The sequence below is a fragment of the Populus euphratica genome, unplaced genomic scaffold, assembly GCF_000495115.2.
Source record: "Populus euphratica unplaced genomic scaffold, PopEup_1.0 scaffold93.1, whole genome shotgun sequence".
Classification (NCBI taxonomy): domain Eukaryota; kingdom Viridiplantae; phylum Streptophyta; class Magnoliopsida; order Malpighiales; family Salicaceae; genus Populus; species Populus euphratica.
This window is the reverse complement of record NW_011499873.1, coordinates 1,550,338-1,568,684: the sequence shown is the minus strand read 5'-3', so window position 1 is coordinate 1,568,684 and position 18,347 is coordinate 1,550,338. Positions and strand designations below refer to the sequence as shown.

The window sequence follows — 18,347 nt, the reverse complement described above, 5'->3', positions numbered from 1 at the left end:
CTCTATTTCCTTGATGTGTTTTTGGACTGCAAGTTTCTGTTCTTTTCCTGCGATTGCTTTTGTTGTTTGCATACTAGAATTTATTCTTATTTTTAAAGTCTTCTCCTGTTTATTTTAGCCTTATTTTAGGTTGTTTGCTTTTTTATTTGTTTGGGAGCTTTTTTACACCCTGTTATTTATGTGTTTTTTTGCCCCTTAACTTGGCTATCTCGGAGGTTTAGATTTTGGTATCTGGAGAGGATGCATGCACGGGTTTGATTGTTCCTGAGGTTTTCTTCTCCGTGCAAGCTTATTGTTTTTACATGGATGTTTAACTGGTGTTTTTACTCCTTTCTTCTCCCTCGCTTATTTTTTGTGATGGTGCTGGTTATGGAACTGGAGGGTGCAAGTCACTGAATTGTTGTTAATGTTAATGTTAGTATTGCCTCGATGTTAATGCAATATTTAAATATGAATTTATTTCATGCCTTACTATTTGACATGAACATTATAATAGTTACAAAATTAGCTATCACCATCAGCTTCATACTTGCATTGTTAACCTCTATGATATGATTGTTATTCAAAACCCAACATAATTCATCTTTCATTCTTTTCATTTCATCTAGTATAAGCTCAATATCATTTTCACATATAGACCATCTCGTAGTTATTTCAATTTCATTTATAGATTTACACTAGTCAATGAATATATTGTTATAAGACCTATCATCAGATCTGTAGAATAACTTATTCTTGTTAGCTTCAATCTCTAAAATCCTATCAACTGTCTTTTCCCTACATTTTATATACTTTCGGTTCTTAAACTTCAATCCACCTTTGATGTTATTAGTGTTTTATATAGATGAATTCATGTTTTGAATTTGTGAATTTAAGGAGATTTTTTAATAATAAGAACAAATGGTTAGTGAGAAGAAGGGGTGTTGTTTTGATGAGGAGAGGATGTTCTTTATTTTTATGAGAAGATTGGTGTTTCGATGAGCTTAAATGGGTGTTTCGATATGAAAACATCTGCAGGTTTTGATGAAAGAAAAATAGTGTGTTTTGATTGGATTATATATAAGATTGTACATCAGCTATTATTTTTTAAAAAAAATACACCAGCGATTTTTTCACCAGGCAAGCCTGTAAATAATAAGTTTTTTGCACTAGAGATTTTTTGTTGATTTTTTTACACCATTTCACATACAAAAATCAACATGTTTTCTGTAAATTAAGAATCAATTAAGACAGTGTAAAACAGGATAACTCAAGATAATTTTTCCAAATAAAAATAAAAAATAAATTAATTAACCCAGACTAACTCCTTAAATCCAGAATCAACCCCAAGTTTCAAACTGCAAGTCCTACAGCCAATTTACCTTTAAAGATTTTTTATGGTAATCTTGAAAACGTCTTTCTTTTAGGCCAAAAAACCCACCACACAAACATTTTTTTACCCTTGCAGAATGGCGTCTCTTCCATTTCGATGAACTTAAATTTCACTTCACATGCATATCAGGCAGTATAACAAGAAATACAAGGGAAAAGAAGGAAAGGGATGAAAAGGGCATTTCCTTAATTAAATAATACATAGCTGGATTAACAAGACCTGGCACCAAGCAGATGCCATGTTAACAATGGAACGAAGCTTCCAGCTAAAGAACCCGAACTACACCTGATCGTAACGCGCTAGACATAAAAACAGATGGTGAGGTCATAATGGGAGGATAACTTGAACGCTCCATCAAACTACTAGAGTGAAATTTCTTTTGAGAAATGACGCTGAGAATATTTACATTGACTTGACGGCGTAAACTCTGCAGGCAACTCCTCATTCCTTGGACACGATACAAGAAGCGTTGCTTCCCAGCCAAGAGGGACAGGCATCAACATAATGAAATCTGAGCCGCTTGGGATTACATCTAACGGAATACAGCCTCCCCCACTGTACAGTTACTCATGATGAATATACAACGATGATGCCAAAACATCCCCCAACCCCCCCACTTTGTCCAGAACATTACACATCCAGACAAGCTTACACACGGTCTAGAACCCAATCTCGGCATCATTCTGCCAGTCTCCCCTTCATAAATCAGGTAAATCTGGTCGCTCCGGGAAGAAAGTACTTGTCCACAATAGACAGCTGTTGATTTCCAGTGGGCAAATCACAAATCCAGAAATTGCTTTCATCTAACCAATATGTTCCAAGCGCTCACCAGAACATGCATTCTGATTGTTCTGCTTCTCCTTTGGAAGGCAATCGACAGGAATATAAAAATATCCTTTAGGTAACTTCTGGTTCTTCATCGATGCTTCATCTGAAGTCATTACAAGCTCTTTCTCAAAAGTCTCATAATGCTGTTAGTTGACATGGCAATGAGAATCTGTCAGAACTTTTATCGCTAACACAGGAATTCTAGCAAAACAAAAACAGTCATTGATGCAGAACGATTACATACCTTTGATTTTGAGCTCCATTCTCCTTCATCCAAAAGATTATGTGATGTAGAGGAAGGTCTTTGAGGTATTTGCTTCCCAGCAAAAGGCATCCTCTCTGAAGGTTTTGGAGTAAAAAGGTTTTGAGATGTGGAGCTGTCATCGGTCTTTTGGTCAGTGTCCATGGTCAAAGCAACCTTAACTCGGTGCTTGTCAGAAATGGTGCTGTCTACTGTAACATCATCTGATCTTTGGACAGCATTGCTGCATGACTTGTACCCATCTGTGTTCCCAATAAGGGATGTTGTAGCTGATTCTGAACTGACATCTGTAGGGAAAGGGGGGCTCCGAACAAGTACTGAACGAGCAACTTGGTCTCGCTTGCAAGCAAGTATGCTGTGGGAGCATAAAACCAACTCCCGCTGCAAAAAAAAAAAAAAATCCATGTAAAAAGCACTGCAACAAAAATAGATCTTCAGAGAATGGTCCACTTAAATCGAAGTTGTAAGTTCGAAAACAGCAACGAACTTAAACTAAATGAATGTATCAGGGAGTGTTGCTCCAAACCAAGATTGTCAAAATCATGAGTTGCCATGATTTTACAATTCACATATATATACCCTGCAAAATTTAACTAAAAACTCGAGAACCAGCAAAATCAAACACGGCTCGAGTATAATCGATAAACTCGGTCAAAATCATGCAAAATCACAAGTTCACTTCCGATTTTACGAGTTCAAGGAATTATAAATACTATTAATAGTACACATGACACAAGTTTTCATATGATAATATGTGATTATGGGTCGTTGTGAATGCTGCTAAAGTATTATTGATTAAAGTTTCGAGGAAGCTAGTTTTATTGAATGTAAAGCTTGGGAATTTCAAACGTCCCCACCTGATTTTATTTCTTTTTACAAAGTCATTCTCTGCAAAAATGAGTGGCTTCTCACCCATTGATCATTACTCTTTCTTTACCTTTCCTTTTCATGGTACACAAGAATTTTTCATTTGTATTAGGAATGATTTTGATGAATGTCTTAAAAAAATGAGGAAAACAAAGGCAATAATGTTAGTTTTAATTTACACGACACACTAGCATGTTGATTGTTAGTTGATGAAATTCTATGGACATAATTATATTATGGATGGTATTTTTAAGTTAAACTGTGTATGAATTTTTATTTGGTGCTTCAACTTTTGTATTGTTTATTTTATTTTAGCCTTAATTGTGTTATGTTGTTATTTACTACTTGGCTAAAATTATCTATATAATTAGTTAAAAATATTTACTTACGATTTTATGATCTGATTTTACTATCCGAGTTTACATTATATTTTCCATGTCGTGTCAAAAAATAGTTTAAAAACCTTGCTCCAAACAATAAAAACAATAGAGTTTAGCATATTTTGCTTGGTTCAACATGTATATATCAAGAATGGGGAAAAATCCACCTTAAGGAAGAAATACTGCCCTCAACAAGGATACAGGAGAAAGTTCAAGTGAAAAACTTAGAAAATAAAAAAGTGAAGCACAGGGAATTAAAAGGAACATTTTTCTTGGTTGACTTGGCTGCATAATACTGCATAAAAAAGTAAAGAGCACTTTTCTGGTTCCAAGAAAGTTACCTTTATTTTTTCACGTCTAACAATTCTCTCACAAAGAAGACGTAATCTCTCCAATTGACCCTACAGGAGAATTTAGAAAGTTAATTAGATCACTGTAATTCTCCTACCCCCAAAGATATGATTAAATCTTGACCCTCATGAAGTTGCAAACATAAGAAACAAAGAAGCATTAGCAAAGAACTTCCAGTAAACATAAGATAATTCCATCAATGCACAAGACACCAGGAGAAATTGCTTAATGTTACACCAGATTGCAAAGACGCAAAGGCAGGCCAATATTTAAATCAACCTCATGAACCAGTTGCAACAGATTTATAATACCAAGAAAAATAATTAAGCTACCAGAGCTTTCATAGAAAATAAGACCTTGACCACAAAAATAAATTTATCATAATAATGACATGACCAGAATTAAATGTTATAATAACAAGTGAGAGTTGTCATATGCCTTGCGATTACTACAGAAGAAAAGTTATGATTTTAGCTTACATTAGGACACTTGTTCAGTGTATGCCTGGAGGATAGACATGTACACAATGTCTGAGGAACTCGAAGTTCACAGAAAAAAACATTTTTCTATTAAATTTTTCAAATTCAAAATAGTACATGAATTCCAAAGAAGCAGACCAGCATAGTAAACATGTAATCACTGTAACATACAAAAGTCATTAATATAAATAGTTGAACCAATCTCAGAACAAGAAACAATAGAACCGAGGAAGCATTATTATCCAGAAAATAACATGATTAATCCGAAAGCATTCTTACCCTGACTTGCCTCATGCTCTTTATCTCTTCTTCTCCATGTTTATGAGTTTCAGCCTACATAAATCAATTGCTGCAAAATTATAAAATGACAAGAAGTCGAAAGACATTTTATGTACAGACAACAAGAACGGACCTTTGCCTTCTGCTCCAAGCTATGCTTTTCACAATATGCCATGTGCTGCATCTTGCCATTAAGAGTCTTAACATTCATGTAAAAACCTGCACTCCTAGCACAGGTGGGATGAAATGTGGCCTGACACTGACCAGCACTACACTGCACATTTTATATTGCAGTTGATTAAACCATCAAAATTCATTACATATGAATTGATGCTATAGAAAAACAAAAGTTCTGGAACAATCAAAGCTGGAACTCACTTTTACGCAGACACCATGTCTACGGAAGCAGACACAACAAATGTTAATCTCCTTGGCAATCTTTTCCTGTAATGTCAATGCAGATAGGAGTAAATGTGAAATAAGAAAAATTACAATGGTCATAAACATGCAAGGTAGGAAATAACAGGTTAAATTCTGCATGTTATATTCCAACCAAAGAGATCTTCACATATACTTGCGTTCAAAAACCTTAGTGAGTCAATGGACAATTTTTTTTACAATATGGGCACCTAAAACATGCACATACCATTCCTTCAACAGGATTTACTTGTCCCCTTCTGAATGTTGGTTCAAAGACCCACTACAAGAAAAAATAGGAAATAATTATAATATGTGCTTCAAAGAAGATAAGAAAGAAAATCCTGAATCAAGCCATTGAAGGGGAAAAGCAAAAAGTCAACCTCTGCACAAAAGGCATGAACCCATCTACCATCAGTAGATTTCCTGAAAGCACCTTTAATACCACCACATAAACCACATTCAACACCATTTGCCCTGTCCCAAAAATTGATAGGAGCTCCTGAGCATCTAGATGACAATGATTCTTCACATAATTCACAATGCCATGGACCAGTAGATTCCTTCACACAACGATAGCAATCCAAGTGAACTGCAACCTGTTGGCAGAAGAGCTTTTGTCAACAACAAGAAGCAAGCAGATAGTGCGCTGCTAAGAGGAAATACCAAGGTCCATTCGAGAAAACCTTGCAGCCAGAGCAGACTAAAATAGGGTTCAGTATTGTCTCAAATCGTCTGCATATATCACATGGTCCAGGGTGATCTTTAGAAAAATCTGAAATTGACTGAACAAAATCAGTGTACTTCTCTGATGAAATCCTTGGAACGGCCACCCTTGAAAGCATTTCTTTTGGACGTGGCATCAACTGAGAAGAAATGCCAGCCCTCCCATTAGAAGTATTATATTTCTGGAACCAGGTAAGAGTGACAAGATGGTTAACTGCATTAAATAACTGCAAGTTTTCTCTAGAAGGCAAGGAAAAAAAAATACAGAAGTGAAAAGGAGAAAAAATACAGAAGGGAAAGGGAAAAAAAAAACACCTCCTGGTGAGCAGATTCATCCAAGGCATCTTTCCTAAATGATGAAGTCCGAGAAGAAGCTGCTGCAGCAGCAGTTGCTGCAGCCAGAACAGCCTGGGCTTCTTTATGCCTTCTTTCTTTCCTGCCCTGCTTCTTTGCTTCTCTAACGTCACAAAGATACCGGTTAACAAGTACTTCATCCCACCTTTGCCCCCTAGATGCATCTATCTCCTGGGGTAGATGCCTAGCAACCTTAGATATTAAATTATCTGCAAGCACAATTCACCAGAAAAAAAAGTCATGCAGATTTATATTGATTTAAAGCTACTTTTTTCAATTAAAACTAAATTTGGATGGAGTATTAGAATAATGCAAGACTTGGGAAAGGGGGGTAAATAAAAGAGAACCAGCATATCCGAAAAAACAAAAGATAAAAGGAAAAAGGAAAGGACCAGTAAAGTGCTTCCTTGCAACAGCATTGCCAAGTAACCTATTCTGAAAATAGATAATTTCTCCTTCCACTTCGTCCACCGGAGATAGTTTGAGAATTCCCAGTTTCTTAGCTTTAGCTAGCTGCTCTTGATTTACTTCACTGGAACTACAGATCAAGTCATTGCACTTGGAGTGTTTATTCCGATGATTACAACAGACACTGGCATTGGATGAGGCCTCCAAACGAGAGATCTCTCCGTCTTTTGAACCTGTCCAGTGTGGTTCACACATAATACAATATATAAAAAAGAAAAAAACTTGCAATTATAAGCAATAAAAAGAAGAAAATCCTGGACAACCAAGTTTTCATGTCAGTGCAATTTCTACCTTCAAGTTCAGAAATTCCTTTCTGCAAAAGCATTCCACTTTGTATCTGTGACAGCTTCTCATGTATATATGGATGGACATAAGAATTAGAATACGCTTCTGGCTCTCTGTAGCAAATAATATAAAATTTTGCATAAGATCTCATCAGATATTGTTAAATCAGTGTCCAGTACTGAAAATAGAAGCTTTTTGGAGCATCCAAAAAGTATCAAGCAACACAAAATTCTACATTAAAGAGCTTTCGCAAATCTTACATGAGATTAGGGATGACAAAGTTAACATCTGAAAAAACAGAAACTGCCCCATCTGTGTTAATTGAATTACTCTTGTCTGGAATAGCAGCATGCACTTGTTCAATTTTTACAGAAAGGCTTCCATCTGAGACATTATCTGAACTTTCTTAGCAACAGACATATCAGAGCATATAGAAGGTTAAAGGATTATAAACCTTGAGATGATCATTATTACTTTCAGAAAGAAGGGACAATCTGAAAATACACACATTTACGGCCTTCTATTTTCTTTTCTTTTGCTTTTTTTTTTGTGGCAACATCACCGGACATCACAAGGTTAAGCTATGGCTTTTAATATCATGCAATGATATCAAGTAACACTTAAGATCATACGATACTTGAGTACTGTAATAAAATGAAAATTTCTAGATATGCCAGCAGGCAAGCAAACTCAATCATAAAATATGAGATGCATATTGTCAGCCATGAACGAGGGAAAAGGGTAGAGGAGAATCAAATTTCCACTTCCTCAATATAAGATGCATACTTGTCATCCTTCTAGAATAAAAAGAAGGACTCCAAACCCTCCAGATAAAGGACTGCAAGACTCATTATTCCCTCACTATCATACTCCCTTGAGGGTGAAAAAACAGAAATGCAATCCCCGCATGATTGTTACTTAAAGACTCTAAAAATACCACCCCACCCCCTCTCCAACCCACCAAAAAAAAGAGTGTCACACATTTTCCATTAACTTACGCAACCTTCCCCAACCAAACCTTAAAGTATGTGCATACATAAGATTTCCTTCTTGAATTGGTACCCACCCGAAACTCAGTAAGAAAGGATAAGGTCTTGCATGAGAAATTTCCATGTGAAAGTGGGTCCATAACTAAGATGGTGTTAACTATCACTCCAAAATCACCGTCTTTTTACATATATTTTTGCCTGATCTATATGCTTGATGCTTTTCCTCAAAAGAAGATTTCTGATTTTTTCGAAGATGTACCATGGCTCTTATGTTCACCAGCTTCATGAGTTGGGAAAACACACAATCTTATCATAAAAGTTAATTACATCCTGGACTGTCCACACACTCATCCTATCTGTAACATTCAAGCTTAATTATATCCTCCATTTCTTTTTCCAGTTCCTCTCGAAGCTTCTTGTGAAAGGTGGAGGTTTTGGAGGCAATAGTTGCAAATTAGTTAGACCACTCCCCTCTTCACCAGGGATATTCTTCTATTCTCACTCAAGATGATTTAACATCCCCATGAAATAAATCCACTAACACAGTTGGGGCTTACAGAGAACAACAATCTGCATATGAAACATCCAACAGCCAAGAGGAGGCTTTCCTAATTCATCAGCAGCAGGTTTGCTATAATGTTAAGACTATACCTTATCATTGTCGAGAAAGGTAAAGAGAAGGTTTGGAAAGTGGAACTCTCTACAAATCAACTGATTTACAGGAAATTATTCAGGAAAAAAAAAATTAACTGGCTTCTCAAGTAAAGAAAAGTAGAAAACGACACATGAATAGAATTAGTCCAAACAAGACTAATTACCAAGATATGGCAACCTTATCCAATAGAAAGGGCGTTCATTGGAAACACCAAATACAGAAGGATTATTCTGAAAAGCATACCTTCACTTTTAGGCAAATGCAAAACCGAAGAGTCTTGAAACACATCAGGGATCTGCATCAATAAAACAAAATATCTAAATTAAAGAAAAAAGGCAAGCAGAAAGGATATATCTCTATATATGCAATCAAAACCACCAAATGGTGAGTAGAACCTAAAAGCAAAAGGACAGAACAGAACACATTGGCAGGCACATTGAATCTCGGTACAAATTGCAAATGGTGGTAACTTCCACTACAGTAAGATACAACCACAAGCTACTTCGTTTCACTCCTACCAAGATTGCATCTTAAAGCTAATACGTGATAAAAAAAAGAAAAATAATAAATTATATCATAATCAGTCTCTCCCAGTCCAACATAAAATACACCTCACTGTTAACTCTTATCAAAATCAATATGAAACCTTCTGAAAAATGCATCAACTCTATGTCCTATGAACCTCAAATGAGAAACCAGGAAATGTCTAAAAAACAACATGATGGTTCTTGGTAAGGATTCCACTACCCAAACTTCTCTCAAGATGATACAGTGTTGAACACTTCAATTGCTGCATGCTTCTTCTTTTTTTATGGAAAAAACAAGCTTTTTATGCATGTTATGATGCTAAAATAATTCATCATTTAAATTATCAATTCTTATTCTCTCCTTTTCCATTTGCATATCATGCATAGGTTGGCAAAACTTCCTTTTAGCTGGTCCACTTGTAGTGTGACAAAGCATTCATCAGTCCTACGCAGTTCAGAAGAGTGAATATCATCTATAACTAGCAAATAAGGTTATACGCATGCTTCAGGAAATCCAGACAACATATGCACAGGTCACAACTTCCTTTGGCTAACAAATGATAGTTGAACAATTTGGGCCAAGTCAATAAATAGACAAGAATATATGCAGTCTAGGAAAACAAGTGGAACAAATTGCCAAGCAATCAACAACTAGGACATGAAAATAGAAGCATACACTATCAGCAGTAAAGGAATAGCTTCAGTACCTAAAACCCATGTCTTAAACTGACAAATGACGGACAGAAAACCTAACATTTACAGAAATGAACAACATAAATAGCAGGTGTCTCTGTCATCAGTTTTCCAATGGTACACAAGCATACCCTATTAATAGGAGAAAAAATTTAACTAGACACTGATGGAAACTATAATCAGTCAATTCATACATTCAACAATTACAAGCAATGAAAATATAATTACAAATACTATACATTTAGGCATATGAAATTTGGGAGGGCTAGTGCTGATATGTGATAGCTTATGCATTCTGCCTTCCACAACAGGAAAAAGCTTGAGCACACAGGTTGCAGCAAGGGCCATATGGAAAGTTAATTTTGTTCCCAATCACTTAGCCTCAGATATTTTGGATGTGTTTCCTAAGGATGCTGCAGAGAGACTGGAGAGCTTTAGTATTTTATCTTAGAATTTTTATGTTTCAGATTTTCTCTTTCTGCTTTGGGGAAATTCTCATCCACCATCTCTGTAAATCCTCCCTACTTTTTCAACAACAAAAAATCATTTTCTATATAAAAGTGTTCTAGATCAACTTCCGTTTTGAATAAACAAAAAATAAGTAACTTAGAAAGAACTTAAGAAAGTGTGAGGTGAAAGGCAAACACACTGCAAAGCTCTTCTCAAGAGCATTAGAGTAGTGCAAGTAGACAAGAAGGTTTCAGGAGGATGGAGGACAGGTTTCTTAAGAAAGAAAATAACAGGCAAAAAAGAATTTGAAGAAACCAACTTTTCAGAGACATAATAAATTCTATTCTTTATACCTACCTACAAATACAACGTTTATAACACATGATGTTAAAATTAGGATCTATTCTGTTGACTAGGAAAAAAAAATTACAAGAAACAAATGCTGCCATAGTATTCTTTTTCCTTCAAAATCAATTTCGTAATCACAAGGAGAATTTTCATTTAAGCAAAGGAAAAAAACACATGAGCAGTCATATCATCTTTTTTTTGTAAATTATCATTAGTACTATATCCACGAACAAAAAATATAGTCAGCATGGTTTGAGAAAGGATGGCATAACATCAAGAACAAGTTACCATAAAAAGAAAAACTGGTGGAAAATCAAAACACAAAGAAAAAAGAGCTCCTTGACATCTTCACCTCATTTGCATACACAACTGCCAGATCGAAGATTTTTGCCATGCTTTTATCATTTGATACAAAGGTAAATTAGGTGAACAGGAGAACAATAGCACTACAGATGTGGAATATTTATGGGGAAACTTCAGGACCAAAGAATAGTACATATGAAAAGGTTGAACTAGATGATATGCAGAAAATGAAAAGGCTTCCAAATATAGGAACACTTGCAACAGGCACCCACAGCTCAGCTTATGGAAATGGTAAACTACAACGCTTAGACAAGTTGCAAATACTAATAAAAATCACTCATCCATCTTCTAATGGAAATATAAGCAAGCATAAAAAAGAAATTCAAAATTCAAAATTAGCTCCTCATCACAATGAAATTAACATCTTCATATGGTAGCACAAAATTGGCAAACCATTTAACTTCCTCCTAAACAGTTTTCGAGGCAAATAATTACAGTGTGATAGGACTACCTTTTCAGCCACATTAGGGATGGATACTTCCCTAGAATTTTCTGGTTCTTCACTTCCCAGTTGATCAACAGCTTTAATCCCATTCATTATGATACCGTTGGCACTCAAAATTTCCTCAGGTGAGCAAATTACACTGTTGTCCCTCGAAATCCTAATGTTACTTTTGGTTCTTCTCCGTGGGGGAACTGACTTAACAGCAACAGCATCTGTAATATCACTCTCTGATACAGTTATACCATCTGAATGATCTGCTGTTCCAATCTCAGCCATTGGAAAAATTGTGGGTTTTAGTTGAACTTTCAAATTTTTATGTCGACTAGCCAAGTGAACATGATTTTGAAACCACCTGACTAATTTGGCCTGAAAGTCAGGGACCAAATTAACTTCCTGCGGGGAAAAGGTCAAGAAGCAAACGAACAGCAACAGTCAGTGGATAAAAACATCTTTCTAAAAATGAACAGAAAGTAAAACTCGATCAGAAGCATTACAGCCAGTGTTGGAATTAAAGAATCAGGTGAGACGCCAATTTCCGTTGTCAATTCTTCTGCATTGACTTTTCCTTGATCGATTAACTGCACAATTCAAATTTCCCCGGAGGAATGTGAGGGAAAAAACCAAAGAGATATAATATAGCCATACAGGTAGCAATACTTGTGCTCATCAAAAGTCAGAACCCAAGCAAGTGCATGAGCACGTATGTTTTTTCAGTACCTTCTTCAAAATAAGCAAAAGATTTTGGAAGTCAGAAGGGCTAGCATCCCCATAGCCACCTCTCTCAAATATCCCTGTATCAATGAGTTGGTCCACATCCCCAGATTTTGACAAAGGTACGGCATCTGATTTCGAATCATGCAATTCTATTTCCCATGATTCACCATTACCAGGATTACCAGAATTAGTATCAGAAGTTTCTATGTGGACTGCAAGTTTATCTCCATTTTGGCCACTATTGAACTTGTGTTGTTTGTCCATTTGCAACTCTGATGGATCATGGCTAGCAACAGAGCAGTTGTGGCTGGCAGCCACAAAAGCCTCTCCTAATTGATGGCTATCCTTATCATCAGGGAGTTCACTGTGCTTTGAGCAAAAAGCTCGTAATTCAACCTGTTGATACATACAGTAAGGAATTTTAGAGAACATGCCTGGCAAGAAATCACAGCATTAAGTCGACAACGTCTTTCTAGCACTGGTGGTTATGGTGGAGGCAGCCGTAGTAGTGCTAACATTAGTAAAAATAGTGAGCAATTATAACTTCTGCATGATGAAGAAAGAAAGAGGCTTACGTTATCGGAACCATATTTTCCCCAGACCTCCATCCTGTGTCTTGCTTCCCTAGCACATATAGGATGGAAAGAAGTTCTGCAAGTTCCTGATTAAACCACATGAACAACAGAAAGGCATTACTATGTGGAGCTACTCACATTTTTAAACCAAAGGATACAGGAGGTAAGAGTGCTAAGGTAACATTATATGTTAATCAAAGCATTTCAAGAATGGCTAAGGAAACAAGAAAAGCTGCAATGCAGCTATCGGTACAAGAACTGACAAATTAGAGACTTAAAAATTGAGGATATAATATTGGCTCATTAAAGAGAGTAGCAAAATAATTACAAGAGAAAATTGGAGGAAATGACCGCGCAAGTATATATTAAGTGACCTCAAAAAATCAAAAGCAAGTATGCATGTTAGTGATCTCAAAAATCCCACAGCAAGCAAGCCTCAGCAATCAAAAATGCCTAGCTGACAGCAATTATTAAAGCAAATCCTCACAAAATTGATTCCCTTCAGCTTTCAACTTCACACCATAATAAAGACTTCTCATCCTTCTCAAAGTCAGGCAAACTCATCCTTCCAGGATGAATACATGACACTGGCAAATTTACCAACAAACAAAAACACAACAACATTAAGTATATTACCAATACAGGTCAGTAAACCGCTGCAGTAAACAATTTGTTGTCTCCATTGTGAACCAGGTTCTCATGCAAGACTAGCCTCATTTCTAGCAGCAAAGCACCAATAATCACAGATCCTATCACTCAGATATTAAGAATAATGCAGCTCAGACAAAAGCACAAGTCCATTTACATGTAAGCTCACATATAGAGGGGAGAGATAAGGAGCATTGCTAAAAGGGCTGTTGGAAACTAACAGAGTGGAAGAACAGAAAGTAGCAGTGCCCTTTCTGATTCACGAAAGAGCCAAATCTAGCTAACACTTTAACTAATGCCCAAATGCTTTAAAAAAACAAGATTTGAGAATAAAATATCGCAAGGAATAAACAGGAATGAGGCTGTTAAAATGAGTTAAGGAAGATGATACGATGAGATACCCAGCATATCTTAACAATGCAGTATTGGCCATCATAACCAATAATTTTTTAGGTAAACTCTCAAGCTAAAAACTGCCAAAGAAAGAGCGAGCAGCGTCCAAGACTAGCACAATTAGAGCATGACAATATTAGTAGTTATCATCTTGACAGGAAAAAATGAAAACAGTGAAAGGACTCTGGACAATTAACTTGAGTAGAAACAGAACAAAGAACAGCCCTAAAATGTTTTTGCTGGATAGAGCCAACACAGAATCTAAATCGGGGCGTAAAATAGCAATAACACCAGCCAGAAACCATGGCAAGATCCAAGCAGGCATTCTTTTGTGAAGGCTCATGAAACACATGGTTTTGTACAAAAAAGACAAGATTCAGCACTTGAGAGCAAATGCTATCAGACATCCATCCAAACAGTGAGGGCAAGAAAATAGAACAGCAAACCAAAATATGCCCCATCACAACTAGTGCTGCTACATACATCATCAAACATCAACTAGTGCTCAACACATCACCAAACACTTTACATAGCAATGCCTTGCTACACTCAATCACCATATTCTCTGTTCACAAAATGCAGTGACAGGTCTATCAAATGTATTAGACATTAGACAAAGCCCTCGACCTTGTTTTTGCAAAAGTTTCAAAAAGAACTGTATTGGATACAAACATGTGCTTCATCACATATGAACACAACTAATACATCCTAAACTTATTTAGATTAATTGACTTCACTCACAATTAAACAAAATTTATGCAATCTTCCAGATTGTGCTGGTCATGGCATAAATTACAACAATGAAATGGGATATTCACCTAATAGAAGTTTTTTTATTAATTCTTTTATTGACCAAAATGTAACATGTGATCCAGCATCCAGCAGAAATGCAACTGCAATCAGCTAGGTGTTTGGCGTACAGGAAAGAAAGATTGATGAGAGACTATATTCTGAGATTTGAGGCAATATTGAGCTCGTATCAGGTAATGTCAGAGTTCCACAAGTGTGAGAGATATTGTTTATCGCTTTTTTTTCAGAATGTCAAATCGCCTGCAATATATCCTCCATGAAGAGCAAACATTCAGCTTCAAGAAGCGTGAATTACTTTCCTGGGAATCTTACAGTCCTGAGAATGTAGAGATTTCAGATACCGAACTGCAAATGGTATGTTTTACATCCTTCTACAAAAAAATAGTTTCCACCCCAACCCATCTCCCGTCTCCTCCTACCCCCCATGAATATGCAACAAAAACAGGCAGGCCTCATCCCAAACTAGTTTGGATTGGCTATATGGATCATTTTGCACCATTCCACGTGATCATACATCAAATCCTCCCAGCCCCCCATGAATACAGTAGCCAGAAACTAAAATATCAGATACAGTAGCCAGAAATAAAAGGTAAGGAAGTTAAACAGTGTATGAAGTTACGCATCAACAACCTGATTGCACATTGTCCAAGGAGAGATGCAAAAGATTCAGAAATTTACATTCATGACAGCAGATGATTCAATTCATTAGCAAATCATAATATCCATAAGCTTATCAAATATGAACACTATCAGCTTGAGTTGACAAAAGAGCAATAAAATGACATCTCCTGGTGAGTGCTCAAGAATACAAGGGAGATCAACAGTGTTATCACAGATAAAAGAAGGTGGTTCAATAATCATTACCTATTTTTATTACAGTGGACATAAAATCAACTGCCCAACCATGGTTAAATTTCACAGTTCATTCCAAGCATAACTTCGGCAATAAAATTACAAAGGAATTCATTCAATGTTCTACAGACATTATCTCGTGTTGATTACTATGATTATGTCCATCCTTTTAAGAAATAAATATAGAGCACCATGCTAAGAATTGGTCCAAGGGAAAAAACTAGGAGAAAATGGGATGCAAATGAATCATAAGCAGCTAGTCCTTGAGAAAAAAAATCAATTATGAAATATGAAAAAAAGAACAATCTTCCTCATTCTTCAATTCAATAAAAGACAGATACAATTTAGATTGAGCGACAAAAAGCATTCGCACAATATGACTTGTAAGCTGCATTAGATACTGGCTGTACTGCCAAAAAGGCTCCAGTTGTGATAGACACCAACACGGGGTGCCAGAGAAAAATGATAAATGCATGATGGCACAAAATAAGGAAGCAACAAAACATACCATGACTGCACCGAACACAGGTACCACACTTCACCTTGCATACATTACACACTAATTTTCTTCGGGTCTCCTTAATTCCCCCCACATTCATAACTGGCTCCATCTTCGTTAAGTCCTCTATATAGACCTCAGGCGTCCACTGGGAACAAAACAAGTGCACAAACTCAAGAACAGGCCCACCATTTTCTACATTAACAGGTTTCAAAGCTCCACCCTCCTTTGGACAAAGCACACAAGACTGCTTGACTAAATCGTTGTCATCACTCTTCTGCTTGCACCATGAACACAACCAAAACTTGTTTACATCCCCTTGCACACCATAACACTTAAGATGAACGGCAACCTTGCAAGAAGAGCAAACAATCAACCTGTTTGAAACATTACCCGTCTCACCCTTGCAGCAAAAATCACATAATGACAAGTTTCCTTCACAAGGACAACCAACCAAAACCTTCTCCAACCCTGCATCACTGCCTAAAAGTTTCCGCTTCATGGAAGGCCTTTCAGAAGTCAATATATTCCTATTCCTACAACCTAAGAGCCATTCTACACTGCTAGAAAAATCAGAAACAGAGCAACCATTTGCTTCCTCCTGGGTCAAACACTCAGCTCCATCGCTTTGAGTAGCCACACTGTCGATTTCCATAAACTGCCCATCCTCTTGATTGCCCTCATCTTTCACTATGAGTCTTTTTCCATTTCCATCCACACAATCCATTTCCACATTATCATTTGCATTCTCCACATTGGCACTTGTGTCAGTTTGTTCATTAGTGTTGTTTCCTTCGGCCTTCCCATTCAGATTTTCCTCAGTTTTCACATTTGTGGCAGTAGCCTCAAGTCTCTCTATTTTTTCATTTCCGATATAAGGAATACAGAAACACTTAGTATAACCTAAAGAATTAAAAAAAGAAGATAGCTCAAACAAAGCATCAATATCAGGCAATGTCAATCCCCTAAAGTACTCTTCAGTCTCGACCCATATATTCCCTCCTTTAGACCTGTCACTCACCCGTGAAGAAGACTTCTTGTCCACGCCAGAATGAGACCTTTTATGTTTCTTTCTACTGCCATCTGATTGCCTCAACAAACTAGCCAGCCGGCTAGGCAAAGTAGACAAGATTGGAAAACTTGGAACACCAGAACCAGAAGCGTTCTCTGCGACATCGAATGGCGAGTGCACACTTAAGACCTTATTAGCTTGGGAGAAGAAATCGACTTCGAGTGAAGTCGGTTTCTTTACTGTTGGTTGAGGTACTTCAGGTTCGTTTGCGAGGGAATTGGCTGCCGGAACCCTCGAAATTGGACGGCAAGGCCTCTCATCAGCGCCGCAACCTCCGTCAGGACCCCTACCCATCATCTTCTTTCGCCGGTGGCATCGGCCTCCGGTCATTCCCGACTATAGCAACAACAACCTTTTCTATCACCCTCACAACCGTCGCATTCCATCACAAAACCAGCCCTGATCCCAATTCCAGTCTAGGTCTAATTCAAATCTCTCGGACCAAAAAAAACTAATTTTCTAAGCTGAAACTTAGCCCTAACCCTAACCCTAACCCTAGTTTCGTTCCTTCACGTGCGTAAAGACTTTTAGAGATCGAGAGGATAAAGAGTTTCGCAGCTATTAGGGTTTCAGTTACTCAGGTTCGTAATATTGGAGATCCGTTTTGTTGTTTAATTTCCGAGTGGTTTTTTGTTTTTTTTCGATTTCGCTTTCGATGAGAGGATGGAGAAAGAGAGATTCGAGTATTTTGCAGGCGAGAGGGGGGTTAGATATTTTTATATTGGGTTATGATACCATGTAGTGACGCGATAAAGAGGTACTCGTGTGGCTGCAGGAATTTTACACGTGACATCTTTCTATATGTCGGTGTTGATAGCCTCAGTGACATTTTACTTATGCCTGGTTTATGGTTGTTTTCGTCCGTTTTTTTTTTTTTAATGTTTCCCTCCATTTATCTCTTGAAATTTGGTAAATTGGATTAAGCTTGTTTTTGGTATTATGGTTTTAATTTTAAAAAAAAATATTTTTTTATTTTAAAATATATTAAAATATTTTTTTATTTTTAAAAATTTTTATTTTATATTAATATATTAAAATGATCTATAATAATTTAAAAATAATAATTTAAAACACAGAAAAGAAATTAAATACAAAAACAATAAAAAACACTCTAAATTGAGGTTAGTTCATGCATGATGCATCTGCTTGCTTGCTCTCATAAAAATGGAAATATTAATTATTAATATCAATATCAATCTGACATCCATGGTTCACTGATTACTTTTGAGATTCTATGCTTTTTATA

General features: G+C 36.6%; 1 protein-coding gene across 3 annotated transcripts; it reads right to left on the bottom strand.

Annotated features, from left to right (window-relative positions):
* Positions 1 to 1,533: 1,533 nt before the first annotated feature.
* LOC105127868 (uncharacterized) lies at positions 1,534 to 17,798 on the bottom strand. 3 transcript variants are annotated; one of them, XM_011029326.1, is made up of 20 exons: positions 16,039 to 17,798; positions 12,828 to 12,913; positions 12,256 to 12,648; positions 12,033 to 12,116; positions 11,545 to 11,931; positions 8,956 to 9,007; positions 7,329 to 7,452; positions 7,075 to 7,181; positions 6,708 to 6,956; positions 6,277 to 6,524; positions 5,922 to 6,143; positions 5,619 to 5,834; positions 5,465 to 5,518; positions 5,197 to 5,262; positions 4,952 to 5,092; positions 4,819 to 4,872; positions 4,051 to 4,110; positions 2,705 to 2,843; positions 2,445 to 2,665; positions 1,534 to 2,343 (listed from the first exon to the last, which is right to left on the bottom strand). In XM_011029326.1, the coding sequence occupies exons 1-20, from the start codon at positions 17,429 to 17,431 to the stop codon at positions 2,176 to 2,178; spliced, it is 4,464 nt and encodes a 1,487-aa protein (XP_011027628.1). In that variant the 5' UTR covers positions 17,432 to 17,798; the 3' UTR covers positions 1,534 to 2,175. The 3 variants fall into 3 exon arrangements, with proteins under 3 accessions (XP_011027628.1, XP_011027627.1, XP_011027629.1); XM_011029325.1 differs by having other exon boundaries at positions 2,445 to 2,843; XM_011029327.1 differs by having other exon boundaries at positions 2,445 to 2,843; positions 5,922 to 6,101.
* Between the last annotated feature and the right edge of the window lie 549 nt (positions 17,799 to 18,347).